General features: G+C 40.9%; 2 protein-coding genes across 2 annotated transcripts; one reads left to right on the top strand and one right to left on the bottom strand.

Moving 5' to 3' along the window:
• Positions 1-352: 352 nt before the first annotated feature.
• Positions 353-4000, bottom strand: LOC116687997 (ADP-ribosylation factor 2). Its single transcript, XM_032513764.1, has 6 exons — positions 3721-4000; positions 2671-2751; positions 2425-2534; positions 2229-2300; positions 1647-1769; positions 353-1411 (listed from the first exon to the last, which is right to left on the bottom strand). The coding sequence occupies exons 1-6, from the start codon at positions 3785-3787 to the stop codon at positions 1319-1321; spliced, it is 546 nt and encodes a 181-aa protein (XP_032369655.1). The 5' UTR covers positions 3788-4000; the 3' UTR covers positions 353-1318.
• Positions 4001-9166: 5166 nt separating this feature from the next.
• LOC116687996 (uncharacterized) lies at positions 9167-13012 on the top strand. The gene is made up of 5 exons (XM_032513762.1): positions 9167-9177; positions 9212-9250; positions 10137-10441; positions 12181-12305; positions 12417-13012. The coding sequence occupies exons 3-5, from the start codon at positions 10160-10162 to the stop codon at positions 12616-12618; spliced, it is 609 nt and encodes a 202-aa protein (XP_032369653.1). The 5' UTR covers positions 9167-9177; positions 9212-9250; positions 10137-10159; the 3' UTR covers positions 12619-13012.
• Positions 13013-16203: the final 3191 nt, after the last annotated feature.

Genomic DNA, 16203 nt, shown 5'->3' on the forward strand with positions numbered 1-16203 from the left:
GAGCTGTGGGAGCTTTAGGACGAGTTACTTTAGAGTAGTTTTCTCAATAGTTCTGCTTTTTATTTGAAATATAAAAATCCTCGTTTTGCTTTGTCAATATGGGGTGTCTTTTAAATTTCATTTAAAAGATTGTAGCATACAATGTGACATCTGTTGATTTGGGTTGGGAATCATTTAAATGATAGTAATTCCTTTGAGAGTATGATTAAGAGTTGGTACAGGTCGGTCTGTATTTAACAACAATAACCATCAACAACTTTATTATAGAATAAATAAGATTTTCTTTTAATTAAATATATATATACTTTTTCATAAAGATGTATTATTGTAATACATGTGGAAAAATAGACAAGGCAATAATATTACAGAAATGCCTGAATACCCAAGCAACACAACAATGATCACCCTAGCAACTTCATTACAGAGTAAATATAAAAACAATTAGAATATATATATACATTTTCATAGAGATGTATTATTATAATGCATATGGAAAAACAGAATAGGCCATAATATTACAGAAATTACTGAACTGATTGCCCAAGCAACACAGCGTACAACATGCCTTTAAGAACAAAACCAGCCAGACATTACACATAAAAATCACTATTAAAGGTGCAGTAGGTAAAACTAACTGCGTGTCAATCATTGCTCAGGCACACGCATGGATTTTCCCTCGGGTGGGGGGGGGGGGGGGCTTAAGAGACGGTTTTGGGCTTTAGCAGAAAGGGGGGAGGGACTGAGAAGTTCAATTGTTTTGGCTAAATCCTGGATCTGCACAATCCTACCTACGGCCCCGTTAAAGTCTGGGGTATAGTAACTGTCAAACCGATGGAAATATGAAGAACCTCAGTGCCGTTAAATTAGTTTTCCATGGAAATATTGCACCTGGTTGCCTAAAAACTAAAGTATCTAACATCACCAGATACTTCAGTCACACAATATTCATTTTTAATTATTATTTTTGAATCCGTGGTCACTCCTGAGGAGCATTTTACCGCTTCGATTTTAGCGATGAAACACTCCACGGCCACGAATCTGTGAGAAACGATAAAAAGACGAGAACGCCTGCCTCGTAAAGTCAAATCTTAAAGCAAACGGGACATGTAGGAAGGCTTTTAGCCACAGGTATTAACGTTGTTTTCACTGTGGTGTAACTGCAGTTTGATGAAACAAAATCCAAAATGATTACAGCTTTTCAAAGTTTGAGACGGAGGTTTCAGCTCCATGTTTAACAAGTCAGAGCTGTACAAGGAGTCCCTCGTGTTCTTCCTGGATTCTCTGGCTCGGCTCAGCTCAGAGCCGACTGCAGATCACGTCAGCGTCTACTGTTCAGGATCTGGTCGGAGAGCCAGTCCAGACCCTCGACCAGACCTGTACCGCTGACCGCACAGGACGCCTGGACAGACCACTGCAGACACACACAGAGGGACAAACACATGGGCTCAGCTGCAGGGTAAAACAAGTGTGACTGTCCTGCAAAAATCACTTGAACTCCACCCGTGTGTCCTGTAATTAGGTTCAAACAGGGGTGTCGGACTGGGGGTGGAAAAGGGGACCGAGCACCCAGGGCCCTCATGTGATGCGACAATGAATAGCTGTGGTTGTGGGAGGGGCCCATTGAGACGAGGGCTACGGGTATTTACCGGCTGCGAGACTCCTGATAGGCCCAGGGCCTCGGTGATGTCACTGACGGACATGGCTCTGGGCAAATCCTGTTTGTTAGCAAACACCAGTAAGGCCACGCCCCTCAACTCGTCCTCCTCCAACTGCAACACAAACAAATTCATTAAAATGAGTTTGCCGATTTAAAATTCAGGTGCATGTTTAATCTCAAAACAGTGTGCACACAACAGTTTGGCGAGAAAGGGGGGAAGACATGCGGAAAACCATCAGATTCGAATCATGGACCTCTGCGTCGAGGCATAGACCCTCAGTAAAGGTGCGCCCACTCTACCACTGAACCAACCTGGCCACCAAACATGCATTTTAGATGAATGAGGTTAGAATAAATCCAGCTGTTCCTTGTTGCCCATTGCTCAGCGCTGTTAAATTGTACGTACGGGACACAGGACTTTGTTACCCAGAAATCATTGTAAACAAGCACTGTGATTGGGCCAACGCTACCGCTACAACAGCTTCTTTAATTAAACTGCTGTGTACCACGGTGAAATAATGAAATTAAGATTTGTCGTCACGCAGTCGGAAGGTAAAGGTAAGCCGTGTACCATCTTGTGCAGCTCGTCAACGGCTTCTTTAATCCTCTCGGGGTCGTTGCTGTCGACCACAAATATCATGCCCTGAAGACAGAAAGACAGACGGACAGACAGAATCAGTCAATCAATCCAACTGCTTCATAAAGAGTACTTGGGGTGAGTTTTCCCGTAACGATAGTATTTATAGTAGTACTGGTAGAAGTACTACCTGTGTATTAGTGAAGTAATGTCTCCACAGAGGTCTGATGATGTGCTGACCACCAACGTCCCACACGGTGAAACTAATGTTCTTATACTCCACTGTCTCTACATTAAAGCCTGCAGAGAGAGAGAGAGAGAGAGAGGAGAGAGGAAAAGGAGAGAGAGAGAGAGAGAGAGAGAGAGGAGAGAGGAGAGGTTCAATATAGCAGTGAAAAATATTTTTAGTAAACTGAAACTAAAGAATAACACTGACCGATGGTTGGGATGGTTGAGACGACCTCGGCCAGCTTCAGTCTGTACAGCAGAGTGGTTTTACCTGCTGCATCCAGACCCACTGTACACACACACACACACACACACACACCAACACACAACACACACACACAAACACACACACACACACACCATACACACAACACATACACACACAAACACACACACACACACACACACACACACACACACACACACACACACATACATGAATACATACACACACATACATGAATACATACCCCACACACACACACACACACATATACACACACACACACACACACACATATACATGCATACATACACACACATACACACATACATGCATACAACACACACACACACACACACATACATACATGCATACATACACACACACACACACACACAGACACATACATACATTTACACACACACACACACACACACATATGTATTTTAGATTTGCAGATAATCCATGATAGAATTATCATAAATGAATATTTTTCAAAATAAGATCCATGTCAGCCAAGTAAAACTGTAAAGTCAAAGGCTGCAACTAACGATTCATTTCATCTGTCGATTAATCTGTCGATTATTTCCCCCGATTAATAACGCCTAGTTGTTTGATCTATAAAATGTCAGAAAATTGCTTTTCAAAGCCGAAGATGACGTCTTTAAATGTTTTATTTTGTCCATAGCCCCAAAAGTTATCCAGTTTACTCTCATAGAGTGGTGAATAAAATATACATATTTACATTTAAGAAGCTGCAAAGAATTTTCAAATCGATCACTTGGATTATAAACATAATTGGGGATTAATTGAAAAGTTGACAATTAATCAATGACTCTTTGCCACTCTGTTAAAGTCCTGCTTTGACATTAATGCATGAGTTATAATAATCTAATGTTAGCATATAATATATAATTCAAAACAGTCACAGGGGACGTTTTCCCCCTTTTTAAAAACTTTAAGGCACATTGTCCTTATTATGCCTGTTAATAATTTTACTTATTATCATTTAATAATGAAAATAAGATTCCTCACCCATTAGGATCCTGACAGGGGTCCTGGAGGAGAACCTGGAGAAGATGTGTGAGATGATGACTCCCATCGCTCAGCTAGAAGGTTTCAGCTCGGTGTGTCTCCATCGGCGTCGGTCTGGGGCTTTATAGTGTGTGTGTGTGTGTGTGTGTGTGTGTGTGTGTGTGTGTGTGTGTGTGTGTGTGTGTGTGTGTGTGTGTGTGTGTTATCCACGGTGTCATCCCGGCTGCTGTCAGTCGGTCCACGGTGGCAGTGGAGGCGTGGGCAGCAGGGACAACAACACCGGAGGAAGAAGTAAAAAAAAAAAAAGTAAAACATCACTTCCGCTCACACGCACCTTCACAATAAAGGCACGATTTGTTTATACATTTGAACTAATACAATCATGTGAGAAGTTGGGTCATTTTCTCAAACTTTTATAGAATCACACTTCTTTTGGAAACCAGTGGAGTCGCCACCAGCTGGAAATGAGACAGAATGCAGATTTAAGACACTTCACTTTCTTACAGTCTACGGTCTGAGGCCCTGTCTGGTAGAGCAGACCTGTGTCCAAATTTAGTTTTAATAAGTCAGTTTATATTATAATGAAATGGTAAATATTCTTAAACACTTGTGTGTTTTATTATATATATTATATATATAAATTATCACCAACCTGCCGATTTTATAATGCTCAATCCGCCTGGGAAATCAGGTTTTATAAGGTTTGAGGAAGTGAAAGACTCATTTCTCTCATTTCTCTGTCTCACCCCTTCCCCTTCGTCTCACCCCTAGCCCTTGTCCCTGAAACTCATATACATACAGTATATATATATATATATATATATATATATATATATGTATATATAAATATAAACTGTAGTTGTAATGTTGCAAGACGTTTGTCTCTCTGTAGCTGATGTGTGAAAACCGTTCTTGTCACTTGATTGTTTTCTGCAGAAAACAATTAAAACTTCACTGAAGACCAAACCCTGATTCAGTTTGCAGCCCGTCTTTATTTTGTTTCAACAAAGTCTCACTTCCAACAAATTCCTCCCTCGCTCTAAAAGAAACATCCTCGACAATATATACAACACACCATGCAGTGTGTATAAAGAATATTTATTGCAAACAGACCTGAGCGGCAGCCTGCACAGATAAGAACGTCTGCCTCTGCACCACCACAACCAAAGGGAACATAAAAGAAAAACAAAATATATACATATAGTGCACATGACACTGTTGTCAAAACCCACGCAATCGACACACACACACTTGCAGACGGCATCTTGTGGTGTCTCATTTCATCGGGGTGTGTTCTCACCCCTAGACTAAGGGTAAGACAGAGGGGTAAGATGGGAAAATGGGATTCAGCCTCAGCCTGTTGACACACTGAGTTGTTAATATAACGTTAATTTTAGCACTGGTTTGCAGTGGTTTGTGACTGTGTGTGTGTGTGTGTGATTTCTGTAAAAACAGAAGTTCTTTACTCAAAGCCACCCCCCAACAACAAAGACCTACATGTTCAATTATATAACATTGTCCTTTTGTTTTAGTTATTCTCTTAGTTCATTTTAATTTTCTTGACACTTTACATTCTAAAAGCTGTGTCAACGCCTTTTACACTGCAGGAATTAAAACCAAACTACATTCAGTTTGAGTCCTTTATTTGTATTTTATTCTAAGATGACAGTAGTTATACCCAGAGCAATACCAAGGACCTGACGCAGGGGTTCCTGCAGTAGACGTGTGTCAGTCACACAGAGACTGTGGTGTGTTTGTGGTTCAGGGAAATCACAGCGGAGTGAGACATCACGGGACCTGTCCCTCCGGCTGAGCTGGTTTCCTCCACGTAGGTTGTTACAACACCGTCAGTGCTGATTGTGCAACACACAGAACTAAATCTGGACTGTCCACTTCCTGCTTTGTCTGGTTTATTGACGGATCATAAACAATGAAAACATCATTATTATTATTATTATTATTTAATAAACTTTCTCAGTAAATGTAGCCCACTAAAAGCCTTGTGGTATCTTTCCATGTAGTTTTGGTTTTATTCATCACAGCTCTGAAAAAACTCCATTTAAACAACAAGCTGATGTTGAGTACAATGTTAACCATCTCAGTTTGGACCGCCTGTTGTCCTCGGGTCAAATTTGTCCCCTTTAAAAAATTTAATTACTGTACAATATTTAATTATTTATTATTTAGTACTTAACCATTTCATTTCTTTGCTGTGCAATATTTGTTTATTTGTTAATACTCATCTACTTTCACACAATGTGTATTCAAAGCTACTTTATACATGTGTACAGTTGCTCTCCGGACTCAGGACTGTGCACCAGCCCCCCCCCCCCCCCTTTTTTTTTTTCTCTGCACTACACTGCACCACGCAAAAATCCACATTAAACAACATTAAATGAACAACAATCACACAACACAGTTATGTGAGTAATTTCAATTAGCTGGATACACAGGATGGCTTTTATTGTGAAGCCACATGAGGGGTCACATGAGGGGTCACATGAGGGGTCACATGAGGGGTCACATACTACACATGTTCCTTCTCAGCAGCACAGGACAAACAGCCAGTTGTCTACAGAGAAGTCTGTTGGACCAGTTTCCTGTATTTCAAAGCGGAGGAATATTTGGGAACGTGTTGTAATGAAAAACAAAAGCATAAATCCCCAATCCAGGTGTTAGAAACAACACACCCTCTCCCGCATGCGGTGGGGGAGAAAGATCATTTAAATAAGTAAAAGTAGCAATTTCACTGTGTACCAATACTCTGCTACAAGTATGAGCCCTGCATTCAAAAATGTACTTAAGTAAAAGTACAAAAGCATTAGCATCAAAATATACTGATAGTATCAAAAGTAAAACTCATTATCCAAAATGGCCCATTTCAGAATAACATATGTTATATCAGAGGATTATAATTATTGATTGACAAATTGAAATGCCTTTTTGTACTGCTGGGTATCTCAATGCATTCACCAAATACATCATAGTTGGTTTATTATGTTGTGTAATAATAGTAATATGCATCTGCAAAGTAATTTAAGTTATCAATTAAATGTAATGAAGTCAAAAGTACAATATTTGCCTCCAAATGAAGTAGCATAAAATGGAAAATACTCAAGTAAAGTACCAGTAGGCTGCTGTACCTCAAAGTTGTACTCTAGTAGCCTGCAGTGCGAGTACAGTAGCCTACTGTAAATGAGGATTGAGAATCAGAAATGAAACCTAAAGTAGCAGCTGACGCGTGAACCAAGCAGGAAATGAAAGTATGCGAGGTGCAGCCTGTTTGACTCAGAGGGACAACAGGACACACAGACGCTGCACCCGCGAGACGCCGGACAGCCAGGTGAGGGTGAAGATGAAGAGCGTGCTGCTTTACGTTCCCATGGCGATGGTGGTGATGTCCGCCTGGGTCGGACTCACATCTGCAACAACATGGCTCAGGTCTACAACGACAACACCGAGCACCACTACAGGTAGGCCACGCACACACAACACACAAGAGTCTCAGGTTCCTAAAATGTCTCGTGATGTGTAAACAAAACCAAATCACCCGTGGATATGTTTAGAAAACACTTTTTTATTCAGTTTTAATGTTGTCCAACATGTCCAACAGCAGCCTATAGGCTATGGTAGGTCATCCATTATTAGCATTAATCCAGTTGTTAGTCAACTGATAGCAAAGAGAGAGCTGATAAGGAAAAGGGTGTGTGTGTTGTGTGTGTGTGTGTGTGTGTGTGTGTGTGTGTGTGTGTGTTTGTGTGTGTGTGCATTGTGCGTGTGTGAGAATAGAAACCTGTTTGTTTTGTCTTGTCTTAGCTGTGTCTCAGTTCCCAGTTCAGACTTCATACTGACTCTCAGCAGGTTTTGAGTATGTCCGTTAAATAACTTTTATTATCTAGTGTGTTCGATCTGGATAAATGATGCAGACTTAAACACAGTTTTTTTGGAGTGTGCACCTGTTGATGGAGACATTTTTGTCCATTCCATCTATACATCGTCATCCATTAATCCGGGGTCGGGTCAAGGGGGAAACAGCTCCAGCAGTGGACCCCAAACTTCCCTTTCCAGGGCCACAATAACCAGCTCTGACTGGGGGATCCTGGTTCCCAGGCCAGGGTGGAGAGAGAGAAAGAGAGAGAGAGAGAGAGAGAGCTAGAGAGAGAGAGATAGATAGATCGATCGATAGATTGATAGATTGATAGATAGATTGATAGATAGATAGATAGATAAATAGATAGATAGATAGATAGATAGATAGATACTGATCCCAATAAAATTGGAAATTACAGTGTTACAGCATCACAATCAGTCACACAGCACAGAATACCAATATAAATGAAACACTAGGATACAATATACATGAAATAATAATAATAATGATAGGAATAAAATTCAAGAACAGACATTTGAATCGAGATATAATCTCTCCTCCTAGTCCCAAGGGAGGTGCTCCAGGGGGGGCATCCTAACCAGATGCTCCTCTTCCTCTGGGATTCAGTTGGTCTTTTTGAACCCTTCTCAGTCTGCCCCTTGGCCTGAGACCACTACGCCATGGGAGCCCCTTCCAGGAGCACCAGGCTCCAGACACCACCACCACTCAGCTGCATGGGGACACACAAACCTCTCCACCACCACTACATGATGGTTCCCCGAGACATCACTGTCCAACAATGCACCTAGGACGATTTTAAACTAATTGTGGACATTAGTGAGACGGCAAAACATCTTTGGGGGAAAAAAAAGCTTTTTACTTCCTGATGTTTGTGTTGCTGTGTTGTGGCGTGTGTGGTTGTCTGGATCAGCTGGCACGAAACTCAAAGTCGTAAAATTCACACTCACACGCAGACTGAAAACACTTCAAATTACATAGATATCTGTTTATTATGTTTGTATAAAATAGGTGTTTTAGTTTATCAGTAGTTCAGTGCAATTATGTGATATTTCTTAAGATTAAGTAGTCTAAAGGATGCATGAGTAAAAAGATAATTTTATAACAAGTTGATTATATATTATGTTCCTTGTCTGTGTCTTTCTATCTCCAGGAGCTTCTGGAATCAATTTAAACGGGAAGATGTTCACTTTGTCTGTTAATGGAGGAGGAGTTTCCTTCTATTCACCCTATTTTTCACCCAGCACCACCCGTCCCTACTACACCACCCGCCGCCCCTACTACCCCACCACCCGTCCCTACTACCCCACCCACCGCCCCTACTACCCCACCACCCGCCGCCCCTACTACCCCACCCGTCCCTATACCCCTGGCCTACCACCCGCAACCCCTACTACCCCACCACCCGTCCCTATACCCCCAACCCACCACCCGCGACCCCTACTACACCACCACCCGTCCCTATACCCCCTGGCCCACCACCCGCGACCCCTACTATACCACCACCCGTCCCTACACCCCCCAACCCACCACCCGTGACCCATACTACCCCACCACCCATCCCTACACCCCCCAAACCACCACCCCCCAAACCACCAAACCCCACCACCGTTCCCTGGACCACAGCACCCACTACTAGAGGTGAGTACGTAACGGAACAGAAACACAGTGTCAGTGATCACGATATGAAACCCAAAATGTGACTTTATGTGCAGTGTCATCCTGTTAAGAAGTGACGATATTAACTTAAAAACATTTAGATTCTTGTGTGGGAAGGAGGTCAAACGGGAACAGAAACTAGCACTTTGTTTAACCAAATTGATGATTATTATCATGTTATTGTTATGTTTTGCGGATTAAAGTTGCGTTACAGTTTTTTTTACAATTGCTTTTTTTAATACTTTTAACAATTTTCCTCACGTACCACCACACCCACAACACAAACTTTATGCTCAAACTCACACATTGTAAACTAAATTCCAACACTAATTTTCAAAATACAATAATAAACTAGGGGTGTCATGATACCAAAAATTCATCAGTCAGTGCCAAAACCAGTGAAATAACACGATTCTCGATGCCGATTTCAATACCGGGATTGCAGATATTGCAGTATAAGGATTTTCTAAGATTCCTTAAACTCTAACTTGGAACACAAACTTGAATTTAATTAAAAAAATATTAAACTGTCATAACAAGACCTACAAAACACGTGCAATTAAGCATAGAACTGTGTGAAAAAACATCAACAGTGTTAATAACAGTTGCGTGACCAGAGACGTTACAAACCCAAACTCGGGTAAATATTGGAGATGTATTTGAACGAGGACATTGGCTACACTTTGAAAAAAAACATTTTGTATCAACATGAATGAAAAATATCTGCAAAACCTAGACCTTTTATCGTCTGCTCTAAATATCCTTTATGTATTTATTTGGTACTTTTTTTATTAATGCACCACAACAATCAAATAACTGTTCATGTGTCTAAATATGTCAATCAACACCTCCCATGTGACCCCTGCAGGTGTGTCCGTGTGTCTGCGTTACATGCCCGACTATCTAACAGACATCCGCTCCATCTTCACCCTCAGTCCATCCAGCAGACAACCTCTGCAGATGGGAGTCAGTGCTTCAGGGTCGTATAGACTGTCCTTTGACAGATATGGGTATTACAGCCTGAACTTGAAACCTTACAAAAACTTCTGGGCAAACATCGGACTGGAAATCTGGACCCGAGTCTGCCTCACAGTGGACACCGTGAAGAATGTGGCCCAGCTGTTTAGCGACTCGAGCATGAGCATCAGGAAGATGCTGCCTACTAATGTTCAGGTGAGAACATTGATCAAAGTAGCCAAGCCTATTGGAGACTCACAGTCATGGACGAAATTTAAATTGTTGGCACCCCTGGAACTTTTCCAGAAAATGCACCATTTCCCCCAGAAAAGTGTCGCAATGACAAATGTTTTGGTTTACACTCGGTTATTACCTGTAAGCGCATTGGAACAGCACAAAAAAAGCAGAAGAAAAAAGGCAAATTTGACATCATTTTACACAAAACTCCCAAAATGGACTGGACTAAATCACTGGCACCCTGTTAAAACTGTGGGGAAATAATTTCATTTCAAGCATGTGATGTTCATTTAACCCTTGTGTTGTCCCCCCATCAAGTTTTTTTTGGATGTTTTTTCCAAAGTTTTTGATATTTTTAATGTTGACATTTTCAGCTTATTTTGACGGCCTTATTTTTTTGTGGCAAAATTTTTTTTTTAACTGAAAAGGGGTCAATGTGACCCAAGGACAACATGAGGGTTAAACTCACCTGTGGCAAGTAACAGGTGCTTTGCAATATAGAAATCTAAGCTGAAGCCAGTTAGAGTACATAACATTTGTCTGGAAGCGATATGTTTCAGTTATTTTCTCCAAAGCGTTTGCAACCAAATATTAAGCTGAGGGTGCCAACAATTTTGTCCGACCTAATTTTTGAGTTTTGTGTAAAATTATGTAAATTTTGCCTTTTTTCTTCTGCTTTTTTGTGCTGTTCCAATGCACTTACAGGTTATAAACATGTGTTTACCAAAATATTTGTCACTTCAACACTTTTCTGGGAGAAATGGTGCATTTTCTGGAAAAGTTCCAGGGGTGCCAATAAATTCGTCCATGACTGATAAGACTATTCATCTAATCTGTGTCTGATTTTACCACTAAAACAACTTTTGAACGTACACATGTTCCACCAAAACAAGTTATTCCCGAGGCTATTTTGGAGCGGCAATGGGGCTCAATGCTCTGTGGACTAGCCTGACCCTCCTCCACAGCACGTAGAAGAGGGTTTGTCAAAGTGAGAATAAAAACAGGCAAAGGCCTTGTTCAGTCTGAGAAAAACGCAGCCCTCTCGTTCATTTGAACGTCTGTTGGCATAGCTTGGTGATTTTTATCATCGTAAAGGACACTTCATCCAAACTCGACAGAATCCAAAGCCGTCTTGGTTCTTCTACACACTCTTCCAGCTACCATCACTCTGGTTTGGTTGAAATAAACCCTTAATTAAAATAAATGGAGTCTGGTGATTCTGGAACAAAAAGGATCTTACTCTTCAACAAAAGGTCCACCTCTGTACGGAGCCTTTCCATAATGTTGTCAGACATTTAAAATATCAATCTGGGCCTTTCAGATGCATAAACAGCTCTTTTAGTCGACAAAACGGACGATGTGCATTTGCCTCCATAGGGTTACAACTGTTCTCGCTCAATGCTGGACCGATTTCAATCACTTGGGTTGTCATCAGTCACTCAGACACCAATGCATTGGAAAATAGGATCCAGGTTAAAAAATGAACATACATTACCCGTTAAGGTCTCAGTAAAATATAACCAATTTAATAAACCACAATCACAATGATAAAAACTAACTCTTGGCATTTTCCCTAATTATCCTGTCCTGATAAATGAAGCCTGCAATGTTTTGTATTCCACTTTGATCATAGGACTACAATCACTTGAACAACTTACTGGATAATTGGAGTCTAATTGCTGTGTGTGTGTGTGTGTGTGTGTGTGTGTGTGTGTTAGTATGTCTGGTCAGGTGAGCCTGTGATTGATTTTTCAGGTTTTGATGGTCAGGTGACAGACGTCCAGATTTGGGATTATTCTCTCCCCTACAGAGAAGTCTTGAACTACATGACCAGTCGCTACGGGTATGTGTGTGTGTATAAATATAATATATCTAATTGTATTACCGTGGTATAGTTTTCATGAACATGGACTTGTTTTAAATCCACCATTTGAAAATACATTTGGGATTTCAGGTCGTACTCTGGCTCCGCCCTCAGCTGGTCCTACATCAGCTACTCCCCCCGAGGAAAGGTACTGTTGGAGGACGTCTACGAGCGGCAGTGGCAGGACCGACAGCTGATCAAAAGCAAGAAGAAGAACGGGCGTCGGCCAAAGGGAGAGAAGAAGAGCAGGGAGTTTTTCAATTTGAGCGAGAGCAAGAGAGAACAGCTTTAAGGCCAGGCGACAAAAGCTGTAGCCTCCGTTTTTCTCTTGATTATAAAGAATTTAGCAATCAAGCAACAATTAATGATGAATGACATTTAAACTACTACCAACTACTGATTTGATAAAAGCGTGATCACTCTATATTATCAAGATGACAAACGTAATAAAATATAACCAAACAGGATAATTCTTTCATATTTTTACTAACGTGTTTGACATTGTATCGTTCTCTTTGTACATGTATTTGCTTCCTTGATTTTTTACGTTATTATAAAACAATAAAGAGATGTCTGAGACAGTGTCATTACTGATTTATGTTAAATATAACATGCAGCGCGGAGGTTAAATGAGCTGGTATAACACTAATTTACTGTATTGTAGTCGTAATCTGATTTGAAATCCCACAATTTTTTCTCAGAATGCATTTCAAACAAACATTTGCATATTTTTTTTTATAACAATGCTTTATTAACCCTCATGTTGTCCCTGGGTCAAACTGACCCAGGTTTTCAGTTAATTTCTTTTTTTCCCACAAAAAATGGCAAATAAAAAATGGAAACAAGCGCCGAAAATGCCAACATTAAAAATATCGAAAAAACTCACCCACACATCATTGAAAAAGCGCCAATAATGTTTTTTTCATGGTTGACGGGAAGACAACACAAGGGTTAAAATGTCGAGGGGTTGATCATAGTGATAAAAACCTACGAAGAACTATCACCCGGGTCTGCAACCCCCCTCGGCTTCACAGATCTTTATTACGGGGTGAGGGTTTAGCTGTCTGACCCTACATGGTACGTCCTGGTTCACTCTCACTGCTCTCACAGCGTTGAGTTTGGAGAGAAAAAGCTTTAAAAAGCCACCGTACACGACCTGTTCAGCAGCAAACAGTTACAGGTACAGAATATGTGGTGAACCTAATGGAGCATTTAGCAGCTAAAGACACAGATATCTCCGTCAGGAGTTGGTGGAGACCAAAAAAGAGCTCAAAGAGAGTGAATATTGGACTTACATTCATCTTTTAAGATATTTCTGTTTCCCAAGAACAGCTACGTAGCTAGCTAGCAATAAAAAACAAAACCAGAGTCCTCGAAAAGCTAAACTCCGAAAAGGCACCAAGGCTGAATTTTGGGAAAGAGACCTCAGATACAGTATTAGGGGACCACTAAGGTCTATATAAAAGAGACTCAGATACAGTATTAGGGACCACTAAGGTCTATATAAAAGAGACTTCAGATACAGTATTAGGGGACCACTAAGGTCTATATAAGATAGACTTCAGATACAGTATTAGGGGACCACTAAGGGGTATATAAAAGAGACTTCAGATACAGTATTAGGGGACCACTAAGGTCTATATAAAAGAGACTTCAGATACAGTAGGCTATTAGGGGACCACTAAGGTCTATATAAAAGAGACTTCAGATACAGTATTAGGGGACCACTAAGGTCTATATAAAAGAGACTTCAGATACAGTATTAGGGGACCACTAAGGTCTATATAAAAGAGACTTTAGATACAGTATTAGGGGACCACTAAGATCTATATAAAAGAGACTTCAGATACAGTATTAGGGGACCACTAAGAGACTTCCATTCCTTTTTGAAGGGGCAAACAAGTGTGACACCATGAATACCTTTGAGAAAAGACTATCCCACGGTGTGCACTGTTATTCTTATTTGAACCATTGGCTGAAGATCACAAAGAAACAGGCGATTGATGCCTGAATTTGTCCATCATTCATTCATCTATCTTCAATAGAAATGAATGGGAGACTGAGTGAACGTTTGTAGGACTGAAGTGTGATTTTACCAGATCTTTAAACTTAATGACTTGTATATGTTGAAGTCACATTTTAACACAAGTTTACATGCCTGACATGTTGAGCCTGACATTTGTCTTCCACATCATTAGAATCAACCATTGGAGGTCAGTATAACACTGGGTATTATACTGGGCTTCATTCCAGTTGTCAAGCTCTCTTTACACTCACACAGAAGAATGTAAATTTAGTGTTGCTTATAAATCTAGAACAAGATCAAATTTAATTTTAAAGGTCTCCGGCGGGACTGGATTGCATGTCACTAAGCCAGTGTATGCATGTGAGGGGAGCGTGACACCTAAACCACAGCGCACCCCTCCCAGTTCTGTTAACCCGTGTGTCGTCTTCCCATCAAAATAGATGTTAGTCACTTTTTTTTTTAAATGTTTTCAACACTACATAAGACTGACTTTAGTTTTACAGTTATTTTTGGAATTTCTGGTCAATAAACCTCATTTATAGGAAATTATACCTACTGTTTGAGTTAGAAAAGCAGAAATTAGGAATTATTTAGACTAAAATTAAGGAAATGGATGTTGATGGGTAATCACAGACTGGAATATGTCAACTTTTACTCAATATTATTTCAAAACCACTTTGAATCTTATCTTTTTTTAAATGCTATAAAATTGAATAAGACACCCCAAAATGAATGAAAGTAGAGATTTGTACTTGCCAAAGAGAGTTGTGTGGAATCAATCATGTTATTTTTGGTAATTACAATTGGGTAGTTATAGGATACAGTATGTATAATGTTAAAATGAACATTGATATAGGAAAACTGGTCAATTTGACCCGAGGACAACATGAGGGTTAAGGCTGAGGTTCTGACCCAGAACACAGAGAAACATACACGGACACAGAGTAACAATTAAAAAACCTTTTAATGTAACTTCTGTACTTATAGCAACCAAGGACAGAAACCACAAGGTAGGCTGACTCCGAGCTGGATAGAGGGGCCGAGGAGGGCAGGCGGTGCTGGATCCAAACTTTCTTTCTGGAATCCAAGCGGGAACGTAGGAAGGCTTGAGCGTGATGAGCCACGGCAACAGGTCTGGAGGCGAAGGTCTGGACAGGGAAAACAGGACGTTAACAAAAACACCAGGAATATAAGACTGAGACTAAAATGGCACAAAGTTCAACTGGAAGCCAAGTTACCACACTGGTAGGTGCAACGATCTGGCGCCGGTGGTGAGTTTCTCTTCGTTGTGCAGGGCTTCCCGGGCGTCGCTCCAAACTTTACTTTAGGTTCTCCTGAACCGAGGGACCAGCCAGTTCCCCTGTCCTGAGCAGGAAACAAGGCGGGGGGGGGGGGGGGGTATCCCAGGGCGATGAGAGGCCAGTGGCGGAGGTGGTCAGGGAGTTGTGGGCCGACTCTATCCACGGCAGATGTTGGCCCAGTAGGACGGACGCTGAGCACTGACACACAACAAAGGGATGCTTCTAGGTCCTGGTTGGCTCTCTCAGTCCGACCCATGGATTGGGGATGGCACCCTAGATGGATGGATGGATAGATAGATAGATAGATAGATAGATAGATAGATAGATAGATAGACAGATAGATAGATAGATAGATAGATAGATAGATAGATAGACAGATAGACAGATAGATACTTTATTTATTCCAAAGGAAATTTTAGGCATACAGTAGCAAGACAACCATAACACAACAAACACATGTACGCACATGTATCACTGAGGACAGGATTACAGATCCACCCAAAGCAGTACAACAAACTTTCCAGAAAAGAGAAGTAAACTGTGGGTCTCT

Source organism: Etheostoma spectabile, chromosome 4, assembly GCF_008692095.1.
Source record: "Etheostoma spectabile isolate EspeVRDwgs_2016 chromosome 4, UIUC_Espe_1.0, whole genome shotgun sequence".
Taxonomy (NCBI): Eukaryota; Metazoa; Chordata; class Actinopteri; order Perciformes; family Percidae; genus Etheostoma; species Etheostoma spectabile.